At 44.7% G+C, this 22,135-nt stretch overlaps 1 protein-coding gene across 3 annotated transcripts; it reads right to left on the minus strand.

Moving 5' to 3' along the window:
- Positions 1-256: 256 nt before the first annotated feature.
- Positions 257-21,500, minus strand: si:ch211-117n7.7 (Monoacylglycerol lipase ABHD12-like). Of its 3 annotated transcripts, XM_011484797.4 has the most exons (14): positions 3,920-4,027; positions 3,736-3,814; positions 3,139-3,254; positions 2,953-3,058; positions 2,642-2,761; positions 2,510-2,540; positions 2,383-2,428; positions 2,041-2,170; positions 1,604-1,641; positions 1,445-1,524; positions 1,276-1,367; positions 1,120-1,198; positions 915-1,036; positions 257-841 (listed from the first exon to the last, which is right to left on the minus strand). In XM_011484797.4, exons 2-14 carry the CDS (start codon positions 3,771-3,773, stop codon positions 820-822), a joined length of 1,020 nt encoding a protein of 339 aa, XP_011483099.1. In that variant the 5' UTR covers positions 3,774-3,814; positions 3,920-4,027; the 3' UTR covers positions 257-819. The 3 variants fall into 3 exon arrangements, with proteins under 3 accessions (XP_011483099.1, XP_004077570.1, XP_078787995.1); XM_004077522.5 differs by lacking the exons at positions 3,736-3,814; positions 3,920-4,027 and adding an exon at positions 21,304-21,500; XM_078931869.1 differs by lacking the exons at positions 3,736-3,814; positions 3,920-4,027 and adding an exon at positions 11,149-11,300.
- Between the last annotated feature and the right edge of the window lie 635 nt (positions 21,501-22,135).

Raw genomic sequence — 22,135 nt, forward strand, 5'->3', positions numbered from 1 at the left:
CTAGACTTCTACGCCACTGATCTGACTTTTCTCAGCTTGAATGACTCTGGATGTTTTCTTCAAGTATCCAAGAATACAGAAAAGAAACTGCTAAAAAAACAAAGAGCTGCTCACAAAGTAGATCTTCTTTTACGCTCTTACTTTTGCAAAGAGTCATTTAAACTGAATTTTACAGCTACAATCCCATAAACATCAAACGGGCCTTTGTGGATTTCAAATCCTGTTTAAACAAATGTCAGTGAAAAAAAACACTTGATTCCCTTCATCTGTATTCACATTTAATATGATCAGAACATCAGAGTTTGTATGTATTAATTCAGTTCCTTAAAGATGAAATGCATTGTGTGACAGTTCTGCTTCCTTCCTCTCAAACAAATCAGAAGATGATTTTATGCTGAAACAACTTTAAACGAAGCTTTCCAGGTTTCCTGAAGGTAAAATGAAATCTGGAAAGAATATTTCCTACATTTTTTAAATTTCCCTGTTTAGAAAATTCCGTTTTAAAAATCATTTTCTATTCTTTTTCACATAAACTGTGTTCTAGTAGCAGTAGAATGAACTTCTCCCATTAAAATGCAGACGGAGAAAACACATTTATCTGATGTGCTTCAATGATTCTAGAAATGTTATTTCCTTACAATTGTGGCTTTACAACCCAATAAGATCCAGTCACCAGCAGTGGTAATTATTACAAAATAGCAATTAAAAATAATCCATTCAAAACATTATGGAAAAATGCAGCATAAGAGCGCAGCGTTCGATCAGACGATGTCAGTCGGCAGTCTGGACTTTTCCTTCTTCAGTCGCTTTTGTCCAACTTTATAAAGACTGAACAAACTCCCTGTGGTGGAAAACAAACACATATTTACATCCAAAGACATATTCAGCAGCATAAATGAAGGTCTTTCCCTCACTTTATGATGCCTGGCAGTTTGGGGTCTCTGTATAGGCCGTTGTGCAGATATCCCAGAGAACCGTCAAAGGTCACCAGCCTGACTCGGTTGGAACTCTGCGCATTCGCAGCCACTTCATACGTCTGGAATAAAACACATCAGATACAATCACAGCCACTACAAACACACAACTGTGTTTTATTTAACCTGATTGAATCAGCTTTACCTGACGGGCGATTTCTATGGGAACTAAATGGTCGTCCTCTGAATGAAGGAAAAGTATTGGGCTCTTCATTTTCTTCAAACTGCAGAAAGAAGATATAGTTCTGTTTGCATCGATCATTGCAAACTTTAAGAATACAGAAGAACCGCATGAACTCACTTTTGTTCAGAGGGGAACATGATGGTATCTTTTGCTAGTGGCTTCGCAAACAAGTAACAGAGGCTTTCCAAACTTGGTAATCTGCAGTAATACTTGAAAAGCAGAAAAACAAAGTCAAGAATGATACAGAAGCAGCTAAAAAAACAACCACAGTGCTGCTCTGCTGTACCCAGGTGAAGGGATCATATGGGATCTGCTGTCGCTGGCTGTTGAACGCTCCTTCCAGGATCACGCCATCAAAGACCACACCTGAAACGGCAAGCAGGTTCCATACCCACAGGCTGGACTGCTGTCCTCCAGCATCTGTGACATTACGGCTAAAACCCACCTTGATCCAATAGTTTGACTGCAGTGTTGGTGGTCACCCTGCAAAATAACAACAGGAATCTTCACTTCCTGAATGACAGAGCAGATGTGTAACCGTTGGCTCATTCCAGTCATAAGAGTCACTCATTTCAGCTGTAAAAGCCTCCACTATTTGACCTGCAGATAAGATTTGGAAAAGCTTGTCATTTAGTGGCTGAATCAACTTCAATTATTTCCACAGAAAGGCTCGAGCTTTGGTCTCAACATGGTTTTAGATTTGGTCGTCTTTGTTTTTGATGTCAGAGCAAAGCAGCCGAGCTTCAAGCTTTTCTGGAAAATAGTCTACTTCTCTAAATTAACTGAGTTTTATTATAGTCCTCTCAGTGGGCAGAAATGGAAGAGAAGAAATTGAAAAGGAGAAAATGTTTGATGAAGAATGATGAAGAGTCTTTAACTGACCCAGTGCCAAGAGAGTGACCCCAGATCACAACAAGGCTGTCTCCACTGCGTGCTTTGACCCAGTTGTACAAGTAGGTGGCATCCGTGGTCAGACCGGACTCTGTTGGCTCTCCCGTGGAATCTCCAAAACCTGCCAGAAAGCCTCGTGTCAGGAGATTTACCTTGCACCACCACAAGGTGGCAGTAATTGATTTCTTCTTTTCCCCCACTTGAAGCAACCAAAGCAATCAACCAGAACTACTCTGGTCTGCAGGGATCATGCAGCTGCAAACAGTTTTAGTGACGGAGCCGTTCATGAGTCCACGGGGACCAGTCACAGCGTGAATCTCCCTGTGGACTCACCTCTGTAGTCAGGGACCAGCACATGGTAGCCAAGCGCACTCAGTAACTGCAGACACATCATAGCTGTCAGTCATGTACAAATACTTGCATGTCCCTTCTTCAAAAACAAGTTCTGATGAAAGCTCACTTTAGCCACGCCCACTCGGTGTACAGCTGCTCTGTGGAGATGATGAGCAAACAGGAAGAAAAAAAGACCTTATTGTAAAAATAAACATTAACATCATCTTTTCGAATTCTTTAAAAAATGTGTTTCTAATACCTCGTGCCTGTGTTTCCATGAAAATATATAAAAACTGGACTTCCATCCCTTAAAGAGTTCTGGTACCAAGCAAGGTCCTTCCCTTGAGCCTCTCCCAAGCGATGTGCAGGGACAGTGTGCCTTAATCAAAATGTTACCGTCAGTCCAGGGACAACAGATGAAAAATAGCTTTGTAGCTAACTCTGGTGCATTGGCAGAAATGCTTTTTAATGTGCAATGTCCCTGTCAAATAAACAAATAAATTAAATAAAAACAGCTCACAATGCACTAACATTCCATGTTACTTTAGGGAGTAATGAACAAATACGCACCACACACCAAGGGAAATTCCTTCCTCTGTGGTCAGATACATGTTGATGGTGTGATTAAGGGAGAAGTCAGCAGGCCGGCTTAGGTCCACAAAGAACGGCACTCTGACTGCACAAGAGCAAAACCCGGCTTTAGTCTGGACTTCAACCAACAACGGACATGTCTTCCCCCAAACTGACAGTCCTTACGTCTGTACTTGTACACAAACTGCTGAAGTATTTCCGGCATCACTACCAGTGTGACAGGAATCACAATGACGACAACAAAGGCAGCCAGTAACCCCCACTTGATCCACGGCTGGAGCCTGATATCAGATGGAGACACACAGAAATGAAAAGCATCATTTCCTGAAATCTGTTCATGGAGCAGAGCAGAGGCAGCACAGTCCTGCCGAGGAGCTGCTTTGCTCAAAGGCGGGGCAGAAGGTCAGAACTTCTGGGGAGTATGTCTAGTGTGTCTATATTGCAGCACTGCTTTAGCTTTTTGTTTGCTTTTTTACTAACATGAACAAATGTTTATTTAATTGAAAGAGAGTCCAGATATTTATATTTTAGAGAAGCTGAAGCATTTGTTCGTGTCCCCAGCATCACCTCTACGCTGCTTCCTGCAGTGATGCTGAACATTCCACAGAAAAACCTTCTTGGCCTTTTATCCCATCTATAGCATCTCAGATGCTTCTTTTCATTATCTCCTTCAGGATCTAGAGCTGACATGGAAACCAAACAGCTTTTTCTGTGGCAGAAAAAAAACTGTTTTCATTAACAAATTGACCATCTTTCACCCACCTCACACTTTCAACAAGAGTGACGACCCAAACCAACATCAGCAATCAAACGATTTTCTCTGCCTGCAGCTTCAGAGAATCTAAACACATCGGTGACGTAAGACACATCAAGTGAAAAACCACAGATAGAAATCTCCCAAAAATCCTCTGTAATTCATTCAAGAGGCCGTGCTGCAAATACAAACCGGCATCCATCCCTCCGGCAGAGATGCAGCAGCGGTGAGGAGACATGCCGAAGAACTGCACGGTGTAATCAAGATGCAGGCAGTCGCTGGACTCAGTCAATCCCCTGGAGGTGGAGGAACCATGTTTTCCAGACCGCAGCCAATTACTGGACAATAACCCCCCACCCCCACCAATTAACACTAATCAGTCAGTCTTAAGTTTAGGAGACTGGATGCAGGGACTGGATGGGTGAGAGGTTCAGGTCTTTTATTCTGAAAGGAACCAAGGCGTAGTCATATATTTTGACATTTACAAGCAAAATTCATGTTTTAATTAAATGACATACTTGAGTTAAAGAAAGGAAGTAAATAAAATCAAACGATGAAAGCCTTTAATTAGACTTTTTTCTTTGCATGAGTTTTTATCATTTCTGATGAAGCAACTTTTGATATGAATCGTTTCCATATATCAAATGTTAACATTTTGCATTTAAACTTGAATTTTGACTGATTCCAAATGTTTTATAAGGACTCCCATCTTGTAAGAAAAGCAGCCAAAGCATCTGGGTTGTTAACCTCAGCCGTTTGTGCGTCTGTCTCCTCGTGAACTCTGCTGTCGCATGTTTGCACCTTTCCTCTCTGCACTTCTTCTGCCGACGAGTTTCAATCCAAACTGTAAATTACTTTTTGCTGCTTTCAAAGTCTACTTGACACCTCCATCTCACCTCTTCGGCTGTTTTCTTTCCCGCTCAGCTTCCCTGTTGTTCTAGTCTCCTTTTGTGCAGCTTTGTTCACAGAAAGTTGGAATAAAATCCCAAACACAGGAAATCTACCTGGAGGTGGGATCATCAGAAACTGCTTTTGTCGTTTTAAAGAGTGTTTGATCTCTGTGCACAGTTTTCTCTCCCATCTTATGTATTTTACACATTAATATTCTCCTCTTCAGTTTAAAATCAACCAAACTGCTCCTGAAGACAAGGAACTCATGTTCCACCTCTCATGCTAGAAAGAACATCTTACTCGCCTCCTCCAGCTGAAGCTCCGCCCACACCCTGCTGAGGTCATCACAGAAGCTTCTTTTTATCGCCTACCTTAAAACATGCTAAATACGCCTTAATGGGGTCGCCTTGACACAGAGGTACAGTGGTCGATCTGTGAATGGAAAGTCACAGGTTTGGTTCCTGATCTGCCAGCCTGTGCTTCAAAGTGTCCTTGGGCAAGGCACAGATGCCCAAAGTCCTGTGTACGACAGATGGTTTGGACTAAAGGCTAGAGGATGTGTGCGTGTATATAGGTGTCTGTGAATGGAAGTTGTGACTGTAAGGCCCTTTGGGCCTCAGTGATGTCCGTCCTGGGGGAGGATCCCTCCTTCTCGTGGACACCCCTGAGGTTTCTTCTTTTTTTCCTGGAATCTGTTTTTTTAGGAGTTTTTCCTTAACCAGGAGGGTCTAAGGGCAGGGATGCCCAGTGTAGTCAAGTCTGTTTAGTTAAGTCATTTGTGTCGAAATGTTTTCAGTGCACAAAGGCCAAACTGAAAGAACGGTGAGTTCTTAATGTGGATTCAGGGGCACTGTGCTAAAATAGCTGTCAGCTAAAGCAGTACTACCTTAACAACTCCAATCCTGTCATTCCTCGTAATTTAGTAGTTTAGCTTAGCCTGTTTAGTTTAGTTCAGCCATGACCTATTGAATCCTATAACTGATTTCATGTTCTTATACAATGACCAGTATGAAACCCACTGGAATCACTACTTTTGTAATATTATACTATATAAATAAAATTGAATTGAACAGAAACCATATGATGCAACACCATAAACCTCCACCAGCCTCTAAAACCTCCAACAGTCTTTATAAACCTCCACCAGTCTCTATAACCTCCACCAGTCTCTATAACCTCCACCTGTCTCTATGACCTTCATAAACCTCCACCAGTCTCCAAAACCTCCACCAGTCTCTATAAACCTCCACCAGCTTCTATAACCTCCACCAGTCTCTAAAAGCTCCACCAGTCTCTGTAACCTCCACCAGTCTCTAAAAGCTCCGCCAGTCTCTAAAAGCTCCTCCAGTCTTTATAAACCTCCACCAGTCTCTATAACCTCCACCAGCCTCTAAAACCTCCACCAGTCTTTATAAACCTCCACCAGTCTCTATAACCTCCACCAGCTTCTATAACCTTCATAAACCTCCACCAGTCTCTATAACCATCATAAACCTACACCAGTCTCTATAACCTCCACCAGTCTCTAAAACCTCCACCAGTCTTTATAAACCTCCACCAGTCTCTATAACCATCATAAACCTCCACCATTCTCTATAACCTCCACCAGTCTCTATAACCTCCAACAGCCTCTAAAACCTCCACCAGTCTTTATAAACCTCCACCAGTCTCTATAACCATCATAAACCTCCACCAGTCTCTATAACCTCCACCAGTCTCTATAACCTCCACCAGTCTCTAAAACCTCCACCAGTCTTTATAAACCTCCACCAGTCTCTATAACCTCCACCAGTATCTATAAACCTCCAACAGTCTCTATAACCTCCACCAGTCTCTAAAACCTCCACCAGTCTCTATAACCATCATAAACCTACACCAGTCTCTATAACCTCCACCAGTCTCTAAAACCTCCACCAGTCTTTATAAACCTCCAACAGTCTCTATAACCATCATAAACCTACACCAGTCTCTATAACCTCCACCAGTCTCTAAAACCTCCACCAGTCTTTATAAACCTCCACCAGTCTCTATAACCATCATAAACCTCCACCATTCTCTATAACCTCCACCAGTCTCTATAACCTCCACCAGCCTCTAAAAGCTCCTCCAGTCTTTATAAACCTCCACCAGTCTCTATAACCTCCACCAGTCTCTATAACCTCCACCAGCATCTAAAACCCCCACCAGTCTTTATAAACCTCCACCAGTCTCTATAACCTCCACCAGTCTCTATGACCTTCATAAACCTCCACCAGTCTCCAAAACCTCCACCATCCTCTAGAAACCTCCACCAGCTTCTATAACCTTCATAAACCTCCACCAGTCTCTATAACCTCCACCAGTCTCTATAACCTCCACCAGTCTCTATGACCTTCATAAACCTCCACCAGTCTCCAAAACCTCCACCAGTCTCTAAAACCTCCACCAGTCTCTATAACCTTCATAAACCTCCACCAGTCTCTATAACCATCATAAACCTACACCAGCCTCTATAACCTCCACCAGTCTCTATAACCTCCACCAGTCTCTAAAACCTCCACCAGTCTTTATAAACCTCCACCAGTCTCTATAACCATCATAAACCTCCACCAGTCTTTATAAACCTCCACCAGTCTCTATAACCATCATAAACCTCCACCAGTCTCTATAACCTCCACCAGTCTCTATAACCTCCACCAGTCTCTAAAACCTCCACCAGTCTTTATAAACCTCCACCAGTCTCTATAACCATCATAAACCTCCACCAGTCTCTATAACCTCCACCAGTCTCTACAACCTGCACCAGCCTCTAAAACCTCCACCAGTCTTTATAAACCTCCACCAGTCTCTATAACCATCATAAACCTCCACCAGTCTCTATAACCTCCACCAGTCTCTAAAACCTCCACCAGTCTCTATAACCTCCACCAGTCTCTATAAACCTCCACCAGTCTCTATAACCATCATAAACCTCCACCAGTATCTATAACCTCCACCAGTCACTAAAACATCCACCAGTCTCTATAACCTCCACCAGCCTCTAAAAGCTCCTCCAGTCTTTATAAACCTCCACCAGTCTCAATAACCTCCACCAGTCTCTATAACCTCCACCAGTCTCTATAACCTCCACCAGCCTCTAAAACCTCCACCAGTCTTTGTAAACCTCCACCAGTCTCTATAACCTCCACCAGTCTCTATGACCTTCATAAACCTCCACCAGTCTCCAAAACCTCCACCAGCCTCTATAAACCTCCACCAGCTTCTATAACCTTCATAAACCTCCACCAGTCTCTATAACCTCCACCAGTCTCTATAACCTCCACCAGTCTCTATAACCTCCACCAGTCTCTATGACCTTCATAAACCTCCACCAGTCTCCAAAACCTCCACCAGTCTCTAAAACCTCCACCAGTCTCTATAACCTTCATAAACCTCCACCAGTCTCTATAACCATCATAAACCTCCACCAGTCTCTATAACCTCCACCAGCCTCTAAAACCTCCACCAGTCTTTATAAACCTCCACCAGTCTCTATAACCATCATAAACCTCCACCAGTCTCTATAACCTCCACCAGTCTCTATAACCTTCATAAACCTCCACCAGTCTCTATAACCATCATAAACCTCCACCAGTCTCTATAACCTCCACCAGTCTCTAAAACCTCCACCAGTCTTTATAACCATCATAAACCTCCACCAGTCTCTATAACCTCCACCAGCCTCTAAAACCTCCACCAGTCTTTATAAACCTCCACCAGTCTCTATAACCATCATAAACCTCCACCAGTCTCTATAACCTCCACCAGTCTCTAAAACCTCCACCAGTCTCTATAACCTCCACCAGTCTCTATAACCTCCACCAGTCTCTAAAACCTCCACCAGTCTTTATAAACCTCCACCAGTCTCTATAACCATCATAAACCTGCACCAGTCTCTATAACCTCCACCAGTCTCTAAAAGCTCCACCAGTCTCTATAACCTCCACCAGTCTCTAAAAGCTCCACCAGTCTCTATAACCTCCACCAGTCTTTATAAACCTACACCAGTCTCTATAACTTCCACCAGTCTCTATAACCTCCACCAGTCTCTATGACCTTCATAAACCTCCACAAGTCTCCAAAACCTCCACCAGCCTCTATAAACCTCCACCAGCTTCTATAACCTTCATAAACCTCCACCAGTCTCTATAACCATCATAAACCTCCACCAGTCTCTAAAACCTCCACCAGTCTCTATAACCTTCATAAACCTCCACCAGTCTCTATAAACCTCCACCAGTCTCTATAACCATCATAAACCTCCACCAGTCTGTAAAACCTCCACCAGTCTGTAAAACCTCCACCAGTCTCTATAAACCTCCACCAGTCTCTACAACCTGCACCAGTCTCTATAACCTCCACCAGTCTCTATGACTTTCATAAACCTCCACCAGTCTCCAAAACCTCCACCAGTCTCTAAAACCTCCACCAGTCTCTATAACCATCATAAACCTCCACCAGTCTCTACAACCTGCACCAGTCTCTATAAACCTCCACCAGTCTCTACAACCTGCACCAGTCTCTATAAACCTCCACCAGTCTCTAAAACCTCCACCAGTCTCTATAACCTCCACCAGCCTCTAAAACCTCCACCAGTCTCTAAAACCTCCACCAGTCTTTATAACCTCCAGCAGTCTCTATAAACCTCCACCAGTCTCTAAAACCTCCACCAGTCTCTAAAACCTCCACCAGTCTCTATAACCTCCACCAGTCTTTATAAACCTCCACCAGTCTCTATAACCATCATAAACCTCCACCAGTCTCTATAACCTCCACCAGTCTCTATAACCTTCATAAACCTCCACCAGTCTCTATAACCATCATAAACCTCCACCAGTCTCTATAACCTCCACCAGTCTCTAAAACCTCCACCAGTCTTTATAACCATCATAAACCTCCACCAGTCTCTATAACCTCCACCAGCCTCTAAAACCTCCACCAGTCTTTATAAACCTCCACCAGTCTCTATAACCATCATAAACCTCCACCAGTCTCTATAACCTCCACCAGTCTCTAAAACCTCCACCAGTCTCTATAACCTCCACCAGTCTCTAAAACCTCCACCAGTCTTTATAAACCTCCACCAGTCTCTATAACCATCATAAACCTGCACCAGTCTCTATAACCTCCACCAGTCTCTAAAAGCTCCACCAGTCTCTATAACCTCCACCAGTCTCTAAAAGCTCCACCAGTCTCTATAACCTCCACCAGTCTTTATAAACCTACACCAGTCTCTATAACTTCCACCAGTCTCTATAACCTCCACCAGTCTCTATGACCTTCATAAACCTCCACAAGTCTCCAAAACCTCCACCAGCCTCTATAAACCTCCACCAGCTTCTATAACCTTCATAAACCTCCACCAGTCTCTATAACCATCATAAACCTCCACCAGTCTCTAAAACCTCCACCAGTCTCTATAACCTTCATAAACCTCCACCAGTCTCTATAAACCTCCACCAGTCTCTATAACCATCATAAACCTCCACCAGTCTGTAAAACCTCCACCAGTCTCTAAAACCTCCACCAGTCTCTATAAACCTCCACCAGTCTCTACAACCTGCACCAGTCTCTATAACCTCCACCAGTCTCTATGACTTTCATAAACCTCCACCAGTCTCCAAAACCTCCACCAGTCTCTATAACCATCATAAACCTCCACCAGTCTCTACAACCTGCACCAGTCTCTATAAACCTCCACCAGTCTCTACAACCTGCACCAGTCTCTATAAACCTCCACCAGTCTCTAAAACCTCCACCAGTCTCTATAACCTCCACCAGCCTCTAAAACCTCCACCAGTCTCTAAAACCTCCACCAGTCTTTATAACCCCCACCAGTCTCTATAAACCTCCACCAGTCTCTAAAACCTCCACCAGTCTCTAAAACCTCCACCAGTCTCTATAACCTCCACCAGCCTCTAAAACCTCCACCAGTCTCTATAATCTCCACCAGTCTCTATAAACCTCCACCAGTCTCTATAACCTTCACCTGTCTCCATCATGATTTTGAACCCCCATCATGGAACAGCAGTTGTTGTTCAGATTATATCTGTAAACTATGTCTGCTTTTTCTAGTGTTCCTCCACAAGTTCCAAATCTGCGGTGAAGCTGCTGCTGAGGTCTGGAGGACTGCATTTCCTTACAGGACTGTCCCCCAAATGAACTTGAGAGGTGGACCAACGTCTGGAGACATTGTCCGTTCATAATGCTGATGAATCATTTCTTGTTGAGAAAAGATTTCCAGTGACTGCAACGTGATTCTGCTCTAATTCAGCTGGTTGAAGCGCTCCTGCTCAACATGAGTTTAGGACTAAACCCACAAGATCTAGGAGAGAAGATGGTAAATGGTAACTGGCGTATACTTGTATAGCGCTTTTCTACCCTCTTTCGAAGGCCCAAAGCGCTTTACAGTCAGTCCCATTCACCCATGCACACACACATTCACGCCAACCTCCCACCAGAGGCAAGGTGTGTTGCCCAAGGACACTTCGACAAATAGGCGGAAATCGAACCTGCAATATTACGATCATGGGTCGACCGCCCTACCGCTGCACTACGGCCGCTCCATGACGTCATTGGAGCATCAGAATCCACCTTCAGAAGGGTTTGGGGTCTGAATCCTTCGCTTTTTTGCCCAGTAAGATTTATTTTTCTTACTGAACTCAGTTACCCAGCATTCCCCGCAGCGTGTGGTCAAAGCCACGCCCTCTAAGGTATTAGGCTGCTCCATGCTGAAGGTTCGGTTCTGATGGCAGCGCGTTGACAGCACAAAGGAGGAGCCGGTGACGCAGTCTTTGCTGGTGACGTCAGTGTTCAGATGACCTCCACCAGTCTCTATAAACCTCCACCAGTCTCTATAACCATCATAAACCTCCACCAGTATCTATAACCTCCACCAGTCACTAAAACATCCACCAGTCTCTATAACCTCCACCAGCCTCTAAAAGCTCCTCCAGTCTTTATAAACCTCCACCAGTCTCAATAACCTCCACCAGTCTCTATAACCTCCACCAGTCTCTATAACCTCCACCAGCCTCTAAAACCTCCACCAGTCTTTGTAAACCTCCACCAGTCTCTATAACCTCCACCAGTCTCTATGACCTTCATAAACCTCCACCAGTCTCCAAAACCTCCACCAGCCTCTATAAACCTCCACCAGCTTCTATAACCTTCATAAACCTCCACCAGTCTCTATAACCTCCACCAGTCTCTATAACCTCCACCAGTCTCTATAACCTCCACCAGTCTCTATGACCTTCATAAACCTCCACCAGTCTCCAAAACCTCCACCAGTCTCTAAAACCTCCACCAGTCTCTATAACCTTCATAAACCTCCACCAGTCTCTATAACCATCATAAACCTCCACCAGTCTCTATAACCTCGACCAGTCTCTAAAACCTCCACCAGTCTTTATAAACCTCCACCAGTCTCTATAACCATCATAAACCTCCACCAGTCTCTATAACCTCCACCAGCCTCTAAAACCTCCACCAGTCTTTATAAACCTCCACCAGTCTCTATAACCATCATAAACCTCCACCAGTCTCTATAACCTCCACCAGTCTCTATAACCTTCATAAACCTCCACCAGTCTCTATAACCATCATAAACCTCCACCAGTCTCTATAACCTCCACCAGTCTCTAAAACCTCCACCAGTCTTTATAACCATCATAAACCTCCACCAGTCTCTATAACCTCCACCAGCCTCTAAAACCTCCACCAGTCTTTATAAACCTCCACCAGTCTCTATAACCATCATAAACCTCCACCAGTCTCTATAACCTCCACCAGTCTCTAAAACCTCCACCAGTCTTTATAAACCTCCACCAGTCTCTATAACCATCATAAACCTCCACCATTCTCTATAACCTCCACCAGTCTCTATAACCTCCACCAGCCTCTAAAAGCTCCTCCAGTCTTTATAAACCTCCACCAGTCTCTATAACCTCCACCAGTCTCTATAACCTCCACCAGCATCTAAAACCCCCACCAGTCTTTATAAACCTCCACCAGTCTCTATAACCTCCACCAGTCTCTATGACCTTCATAAACCTCCACCAGTCTCCAAAACCTCCACCATCCTCTAGAAACCTCCACCAGCTTCTATAACCTTCATAAACCTCCACCAGTCTCTATAACCTCCACCAGTCTCTATAACCTCCACCAGTCTCTATGACCTTCATAAACCTCCACCAGTCTCCAAAACCTCCACCAGTCTCTAAAACCTCCACCAGTCTCTATAACCTTCATAAACCTCCACCAGTCTCTATAACCATCATAAACCTACACCAGCCTCTATAACCTCCACCAGTCTTTATAAACCTCCACCAGTCTCTATAACCATCATAAACCTCCACCAGTCTCTATAACCTCCACCAGTCTCTATAACCTCCACCAGTCTCTAAAACCTCCACCAGTCTTTATAAACCTCCACCAGTCTCTATAACCATCATAAACCTCCACCAGTCTCTATAACCTCCACCAGTCTCTACAACCTGCACCAGCCTCTAAAACCTCCACCAGTCTTTATAAACCTCCACCAGTCTCTATAACCATCATAAACCTCCACCAGTCTCTATAACCTCCACCAGTCTCTAAAACCTCCACCAGTCTCTATAACCTCCACCAGTCTCTATAAACCTCCACCAGTCTCTATAACCATCATAAACCTCCACCAGTATCTATAACCTCCACCAGTCACTAAAACATCCACCAGTCTCTATAACCTCCACCAGCCTCTAAAAGCTCCTCCAGTCTTTATAAACCTCCACCAGTCTCAATAACCTCCACCAGTCTCTATAACCTCCACCAGTCTCTATAACCTCCACCAGCCTCTAAAACCTCCACCAGTCTTTGTAAACCTCCACCAGTCTCTATAACCTCCACCAGTCTCTATGACCTTCATAAACCTCCACCAGTCTCCAAAACCTCCACCAGCCTCTATAAACCTCCACCAGCTTCTATAACCTTCATAAACCTCCACCAGTCTCTATAACCTCCACCAGTCTCTATAACCTCCACCAGTCTCTATAACCTCCACCAGTCTCTATGACCTTCATAAACCTCCACCAGTCTCCAAAACCTCCACCAGTCTCTAAAACCTCCACCAGTCTCTATAACCTTCATAAACCTCCACCAGTCTCTATAACCATCATAAACCTCCACCAGTCTCTATAACCTCGACCAGTCTCTAAAACCTCCACCAGTCTTTATAAACCTCCACCAGTCTCTATAACCATCATAAACCTCCACCAGTCTCTATAACCTCCACCAGCCTCTAAAACCTCCACCAGTCTTTATAAACCTCCACCAGTCTCTATAACCATCATAAACCTCCACCAGTCTCTATAACCTCCACCAGTCTCTATAACCTTCATAAACCTCCACCAGTCTCTATAACCATCATAAACCTCCACCAGTCTCTATAACCTCCACCAGTCTCTAAAACCTCCACCAGTCTTTATAACCATCATAAACCTCCACCAGTCTCTATAACCTCCACCAGCCTCTAAAACCTCCACCAGTCTTTATAAACCTCCACCAGTCTCTATAACCATCATAAACCTCCACCAGTCTCTATAACCTCCACCAGTCTCTAAAACCTCCACCAGTCTCTATAACCTCCACCAGCCTCTATAACCTCCACCAGTCTCTAAAACCTCCACCAGTCTTTATAAACCTCCACCAGTCTCTATAACCATCATAAACCTGCACCAGTCTCTATAACCTCCACCAGTCTCTAAAAGCTCCACCAGTCTCTATAACCTCCACCAGTCTCTAAAAGCTCCACCAGTCTCTATAACCTCCACCAGTCTTTATAAACCTACACCAGTCTCTATAACTTCCACCAGTCTCTATAACCTCCACCAGTCTCTATGACCTTCATAAACCTCCACAAGTCTCCAAAACCTCCACCAGCCTCTATAAACCTCCACCAGCTTCTATAACCTTCATAAACCTCAACCAGTCTCTATAACCATCATAAACCTCCACCAGTCTCTAAAACCTCCACCAGTCTCTATAACCTTCATAAACCTCCACCAGTCTCTATAAACCTCCACCAGTCTCTATAACCATCATAAACCTCCACCAGTCTGTAAAACCTCCACCAGTCTGTAAAACCTCCACCAGTCTCTATAAACCTCCACCAGTCTCTACAACCTGCACCAGTCTCTATAACCTCCACCAGTCTCTATGACTTTCATAAACCTCCACCAGTCTCCAAAACCTCCACCAGTCTCTAAAACCTCCACCAGTCTCTATAACCATCATAAACCTCCACCAGTCTCTACAACCTGCACCAGTCTCTATAAACCTCCACCAGTCTCTACAACCTGCACCAGTCTCTATAAACCTCCACCAGTCTCTAAAACCTCCACCAGTCTCTATAACCTCCACCAGCCTCTAAAACCTCCACCAGTCTCTAAAACCTCCACCAGTCTTTATAACCTCCAGCAGTCTCTATAAACCTCCACCAGTCTCTAAAACCTCCACCAGTCTCTAAAACCTCCACCAGTCTCTATAACCTCCACCAGTCTTTATAAACCTCCACCAGTCTCTATAACCATCATAAACCTCCACCAGTCTCTATAACCTCCACCAGTCTCTATAACCTTCATAAACCTCCACCAGTCTCTATAACCATCATAAACCTCCACCAGTCTCTATAACCTCCACCAGTCTCTAAAACCTCCACCAGTCTTTATAACCATCATAAACCTCCACCAGTCTCTATAACCTCCACCAGCCTCTAAAACCTCCACCAGTCTTTATAAACCTCCACCAGTCTCTATAACCATCATAAACCTCCACCAGTCTCTATAACCTCCACCAGTCTCTAAAACCTCCACCAGTCTCTATAACCTCCACCAGTCTCTAAAACCTCCACCAGTCTTTATAAACCTCCACCAGTCTCTATAACCATCATAAACCTGCACCAGTCTCTATAACCTCCACCAGTCTCTAAAAGCTCCACCAGTCTCTATAACCTCCACCAGTCTCTAAAAGCTCCACCAGTCTCTATAACCTCCACCAGTCTTTATAAACCTACACCAGTCTCTATAACTTCCACCAGTCTCTATAACCTCCACCAGTCTCTATGACCTTCATAAACCTCCACAAGTCTCCAAAACCTCCACCAGCCTCTATAAACCTCCACCAGCTTCTATAACCTTCATAAACCTCCACCAGTCTCTATAACCATCATAAACCTCCACCAGTCTCTAAAACCTCCACCAGTCTCTATAACCTTCATAAACCTCCACCAGTCTCTATAAACCTCCACCAGTCTCTATAACCATCATAAACCTCCACCAGTCTGTAAAACCTCCACCAGTCTCTAAAACCTCCACCAGTCTCTATAAACCTCCACCAGTCTCTACAACCTGCACCAGTCTCTATAACCTCCACCAGTCTCTATGACTTTCATAAACCTCCACCAGTCTCCAAAACCTCCACCAGTCTCTATAACCATCATAAACCTCCACCAGTCTCTACAACCTGCACCAGTCTCTATAAACCTCCACCAGTCTCTACAACCTGCACCAGTCTCTATAAACCTCCACCAGTCTCTAAAACCTCCACCAGTCTCTATAACCTCCACCAGCCTCTAAAACCTCCACCAGTCTCTAAAACCTCCACCAGTCTTTATAACCCCCACCAGTCTCTATAAACCTCCACCAGTCTCTAAAACCTCCACCAGTCTCTAAAACCTCCACCAGTCTCTATAACCTCCACCAGCCTCTAAAACCTCCACCAGTCTCTATAATCTCCACCAGTCTCTATAAACCTCCACCAGTCTCTATAACCTTCACCTGTCTCCATCATGATTTTGAACCCCCATCATGGAACAGCAGTTGTTGTTCAGATTATATCTGTAAACTATGTCTGCTTTTTCTAGTGTTCCTCCACAAGTTCCAAATCTGCGGTGAAGCTGCTGCTGAGGTCTGGAGGACTGCATTTCCTTACAGGACTGTCCCCCAAATGAACTTGAGAGGTGGACCAACGTCTGGAGACATTGTCCGTTCATAATGCTGATGAATCATTTCTTGTTGAGAAAAGATTTCCAGTGACTGCAACGTGATTCTGCTCTAATTCAGCTGGTTGAAGCGCTCCTGCTCAACATGAGTTTAGGACTAAACCCACAAGATCTAGGAGAGAAGATGGTAAATGGTAACTGGCGTATACTTGTATAGCGCTTTTCTACCCTCTTTCGAAGGCCCAAAGCGCTTTACAGTCAGTCCCATTCACCCATGCACACACACATTCACGCCAACCTCCCACCAGAGGCAAGGTGTGTTGCCCAAGGACACTTCGACAAATAGGCGGAAATCGAACCTGCAATATTACGATCATGGGTCGACCGCCCTACCGCTGCACTACGGCCGCTCCATGACGTCATTGGAGCATCAGAATCCACCTTCAGAAGGGTTTGGGGTCTGAATCCTTCGCTTTTTTGCCCAGTAAGATTTATTTTTCTTACTGAACTCAGTTACCCAGCATTCCCCGCAGCGTGTGGTCAAAGCCACGCCCTCTAAGGTATTAGGCTGCTCCATGCTGAAGGTTCGGTTCTGATGGCAGCGCGTTGACAGCACAAAGGAGGAGCCGGTGACGCAGTCTTTGCTGGTGACGTCAGTGTTCAGATGACCTCCACCAGTCTCTATAAACCTCCACCAGTCTCTATAACCATCATAAACCTCCACCAGTATCTATAACCTCCACCAGTCACTAAAACATCCACCAGTCTCTATAACCTCCACCAGCCTCTAAAAGCTCCTCCAGTCTTTATAAACCTCCACCAGTCTCAATAACCTCCACCAGTCTCTATAACCTCCACCAGTCTCTATAACCTCCACCAGCCTCTAAAACCTCCACCAGTCTTTGTAAACCTCCACCAGTCTCTATAACCTCCACCAGTCTCTATGACCTTCATAAACCTCCACCAGTCTCCAAAACCTCCACCAGCCTCTATAAACCTCCACCAGCTTCTATAACCTTCATAAACCTCCACCAGTCTCTATAACCTCCACCAGTCTCTATAACCTCCACCAGTCTCTATAACCTCCACCAGTCTCTATGACCTTCATAAACCTCCACCAGTCTCCAAAACCTCCACCAGTCTCTAAAACCTCCACCAGTCTCTATAACCTTCATAAACCTCCACCAGTCTCTATAACCATCATAAACCTCCACCAGTCTCTATAACCTCGACCAGTCTCTAAAACCTCCACCAGTCTTTATAAACCTCCACCAGTCTCTATAACCATCATAAACCTCCACCAGTCTCTATAACCTCCACCAGCCTCTAAAACCTCCACCAGTCTTTATAAACCTCCACCAGTCTCTATAACCATCATAAACCTCCACCAGTCTCTATAACCTCCACCAGTCTCTATAACCTTCATAAACCTCCACCAGTCTCTATAACCATCATAAACCTCCACCAGTCTCTATAACCTCCACCAGTCTCTAAAACCTCCACCAGTCTTTATAACCATCATAAACCTCCACCAGTCTCTATAACCTCCACCAGCCTCTAAAACCTCCACCAGTCTTTATAAACCTCCACCAGTCTCTATAACCATCATAAACCTCCACCAGTCTCTATAACCTCCACCAGTCTCTAAAACCTCCACCAGTCTCTATAACCTCCACCAGTCTCTATAACCTCCACCAGTCTCTAAAACCTCCACCAGTCTTTATAAACCTCCACCAGTCTCTATAACCATCATAAACCTGCACCAGTCTCTATAACCTCCACCAGTCTCTAAAAGCTCCACCAGTCTCTATAACCTCCACCAGTCTCTAAAAGCTCCACCAGTCTCTATAACCTCCACCAGTCTTTATAAACCTACACCAGTCTCTATAACTTCCACCAGTCTCTATAACCTCCACCAGTCTCTATGACCTTCATAAACCTCCACAAGTCTCCAAAACCTCCACCAGCCTCTATAAACCTCCACCAGCTTCTATAACCTTCATAAACCTCCACCAGTCTCTATAACCATCATAAACCTCCACCAGTCTCTAAAACCTCCACCAGTCTCTATAACCTTCATAAACCTCCACCAGTCTCTATAAACCTCCACCAGTCTCTATAACCATCATAAACCTCCACCAGTCTGTAAAACCTCCACCAGTCTGTAAAACCTCCACCAGTCTCTATAAACCTCCACCAGTCTCTACAACCTGCACCAGTCTCTATAACCTCCACCAGTCTCTATGACTTTCATAAACCTCCACCAGTCTCCAAAACCTCCACCAGTCTCTAAAACCTCCACCAGTCTCTATAACCATCATAAACCTCCACCAGTCTCTACAACCTGCACCAGTCTCTATAAACCTCCACCAGTCTCTACAACCTGCACCAGTCTCTATAAACCTCCACCAGTCTCTATAACCTCCACCAGCCTCTAAAACCTCCACCAGTCTCTAAAACCTCCACCAGTCTTTATAACCTCCAGCAGTCTCTATAAACCTCCACCAGTCTCTAAAACCTCCACCAGTCTCTAAAACCTCCACCAGTCTCTATAACCTCCCCCAGTCTTTATAAACCTCCACCAGTCTCTATAACCATCATAAACCTCCACCAGTCTCTATAACCTCCACCAGTCTCTATAACCTTCATAAACCTCCACCAGTCTCTATAACCATCATAAACCTCCACCAGTCTCTATAACCTCCACCAGTCTCTAAAACCTCCACCAGTCTTTATAATCATCATAAACCTCCACCAGTCTCTATAACCTCCACCAGCCTCTAAAACCTCCACCAGTCTTTATAAACCTCCACCAGTCTCTATAACCATCATAAACCTCCACCAGTCTCTATAACCTCCACCAGTCTCTAAAACCTCCACCAGTCTCTATAACCTCCACCAGTCTCTAAAACCTCCACCAGTCTTTATAAACCTCCACCAGTCTCTATAACCATCATAAACCTGCACCAGTCTCTATAACCTCCACCAGTCTCTAAAAGCTCCACCAGTCTCTATAACCTCCACCAGTCTCTAAAAGCTCCACCAGTCTCTATAACCTCCACCAGTCTTTATAAACCTACACCAGTCTCTATAACTTCCACCAGTCTCTATAACCTCCACCAGTCTCTATGACCTTCATAAACCTCCACAAGTCTCCAAAACCTCCACCAGCCTCTATAAACCTCCACCAGCTTCTATAACCTTCATAAACCTCCACCAGTCTCTATAACCATCATAAACCTCCACCAGTCTCTAAAACCTCCACCAGTCTCTATAACCTTCATAAACCTCCACCAGTCTCTATAAACCTCCACCAGTCTCTATAACCATCATAAACCTCCACCAGTCTGTAAAACCTCCACCAGTCTCTAAAACCTCCACCAGTCTCTATAAACCTCCACCAGTCTCTACAACCTGCACCAGTCTCTATAACCTCCACCAGTCTCTATGACTTTCATAAACCTCCACCAGTCTCCAAAACCTCCACCAGTCTCTATAACCATCATAAACCTCCACCAGTCTCTACAACCTGCACCAGTCTCTATAAACCTCCACCAGTCTCTACAACCTGCACCAGTCTCTATAAACCTCCACCAGTCTCTAAAACCTCCACCAGTCTCTATAACTTCCACCAGCCTCTAAAACCTCCACCAGTCTCTAAAACCTCCACCAGTCTTTATAACCCCCACCAGTCTCTATAAACCTCCACCAGTCTCTAAAACCTCCACCAGTCTCTAAAACCTCCACCAGTCTCTATAACCTCCACCAGCCTCTAAAACCTCCACCAGTCTCTATAATCTCCACCAGTCTCTATAAACCTCCACCAGTCTCTATAACCTTCACCTGTCTCCATCATGATTTTGAACCCCCATCATGGAACAGCAGTTGTTGTTCAGATTATATCTGTAAACTATGTCTGCTTTTTCTAGTGTTCCTCCACAAGTTCCAAATCTGCGGTGAAGCTGCTGCTGAGGTCTGGAGGACTGCATTTCCTTACAGGACTGTCCCCCAAATGAACTTGAGAGGTGGACCAACGTCTGGAGACATTGTCCGTTCATAATGCTGATGAATCATTTCTTGTTGAGAAAAGATTTCCAGTGACTGCAACGTGATTCTGCTCTAATTCAGCTGGTTGAAGCGCTCCTGCTCAACATGAGTTTAGGACTAAACCCACAAGATCTAGGAGAGAAGATGGTAAATGGTAACTGGCGTATACTTGTATAGCGCTTTTCTACCCTCTTTCGAAGGCCCAAAGCGCTTTACAGTCAGTCCCATTCACCCATGCACACACACATTCACGCCAACCTCCCACCAGAGGCAAGGTGTGTTGCCCAAGGACACTTCGACAAATAGGCGGAAATCGAACCTGCAATATTACGATCATGGGTCGACCGCCCTACCGCTGCACTACGGCCGCTCCATGACGTCATTGGAGCATCAGAATCCACCTTCAGAAGGGTTTGGGGTCTGAATCCTTCGCTTTTTTGCCCAGTAAGATTTATTTTTCTTACTGAACTCAGTTACCCAGCATTCCCCGCAGCGTGTGGTCAAAGCCACGCCCTCTAAGGTATTAGGCTGCTCCATGCTGAAGGTTCGGTTCTGATGGCAGCGCGTTGACAGCACAAAGGAGGAGCCGGTGACGCAGTCTTTGCTGGTGACGTCAGTGTTCAGATGACCGTGAACTCACCGTTCATGCTTCTCGGTTCTGCCAGACTTCCGGGTTCTGGTCGGTTTGGAAGGAGACGGTTTCTGCTGGAGGTTTCTTCTCTTCATAGTCTTACGTCTGTGGAACTAAAAACACGGTAGTTTTCCACGTCCACGAGGAAACACGCTTCACAATTCCTCCCGCTTTGGACTTTGAGCAACTTTTATCGCAAATTTACGAGGAAAGACAGGATTGGATTTTTAAGGTAGCCCTGCTTTAGCTGACAGCTATTGTACCACAATGCCCCCGAATCCACCTTAAGCAGAACCCGCCGTTCTTCCAGTCTGGCCTCAGGGCACAGAAAACATGTTTGACACAAATGAGAGAAAATCTGAGGCAGACCCTGTTCAATGGAACAGACAACAGTCAGGTCCACCTTAAAAACATCAGAGGCCAGAACAGTAATGAAGACATGTGTTAAATGTTCACAAAGTGTGAAGATTTGAGATCAGTTTCATTTAAATGACATAAAAAGTAGAGTTCATTAAAAGCAACCCTGGCTTACACGGCTGGTTACGTCGTCTTAAACTCATCAAGTGAAGTGAGCGATCACAAAAGGTCAGAGTTCAAACCAAAGTTTAGTTTAGGGTTTGAAATCCGTGCATCCTGAGGGAAACGTGATGTAAAACCTTTACATACCTCTGCTGTACATTAATAAACTTAACTCATGTAAGTTAAACTACTTTAAAAAATATTTTATTTCTCTTCAGCCAGAGAGCCCCTACAGAGGGTAAAAGAGGCTAAAGTGGCTCCGGGGCCTCAGGTTGCAGACCTGCCACAGAGGTTTTGGTTCTTCCTTTACTTTGGAAACAGA

Source organism: Oryzias latipes, chromosome 15, assembly GCF_053564925.1.
Source record: "Oryzias latipes strain Hd-rR chromosome 15, Olatipes_Hd-rR_3.1".
NCBI lineage: Eukaryota > Metazoa > Chordata > Actinopteri > Beloniformes > Adrianichthyidae > Oryzias > Oryzias latipes.

What these genes read in the sequence shown, in the direction of transcription:
- si:ch211-117n7.7 (XM_004077522.5), bottom strand. Translation starts at nt 21,389, where the DNA reads ATGAAGAGAAGAAACCTCCAGCAGAAACCGTCTCCTTCCAAACCGACC. An exon ending in GTTTGTGTACAAGTACAGAC is followed by an intron (nt 3,059 to 3,138) that starts GTAAGGACTGTC and finishes GCTCTTGTGCAG; the next exon opens with TCAGAGTGCCGTTCTTTGTG. An exon ending in CATGGAAACACAGGCACGAG is followed by an intron (nt 2,541 to 2,641) that starts GTATTAGAAACA and finishes TCATCTCCACAG; the next exon opens with AGCAGCTGTACACCGAGTGG.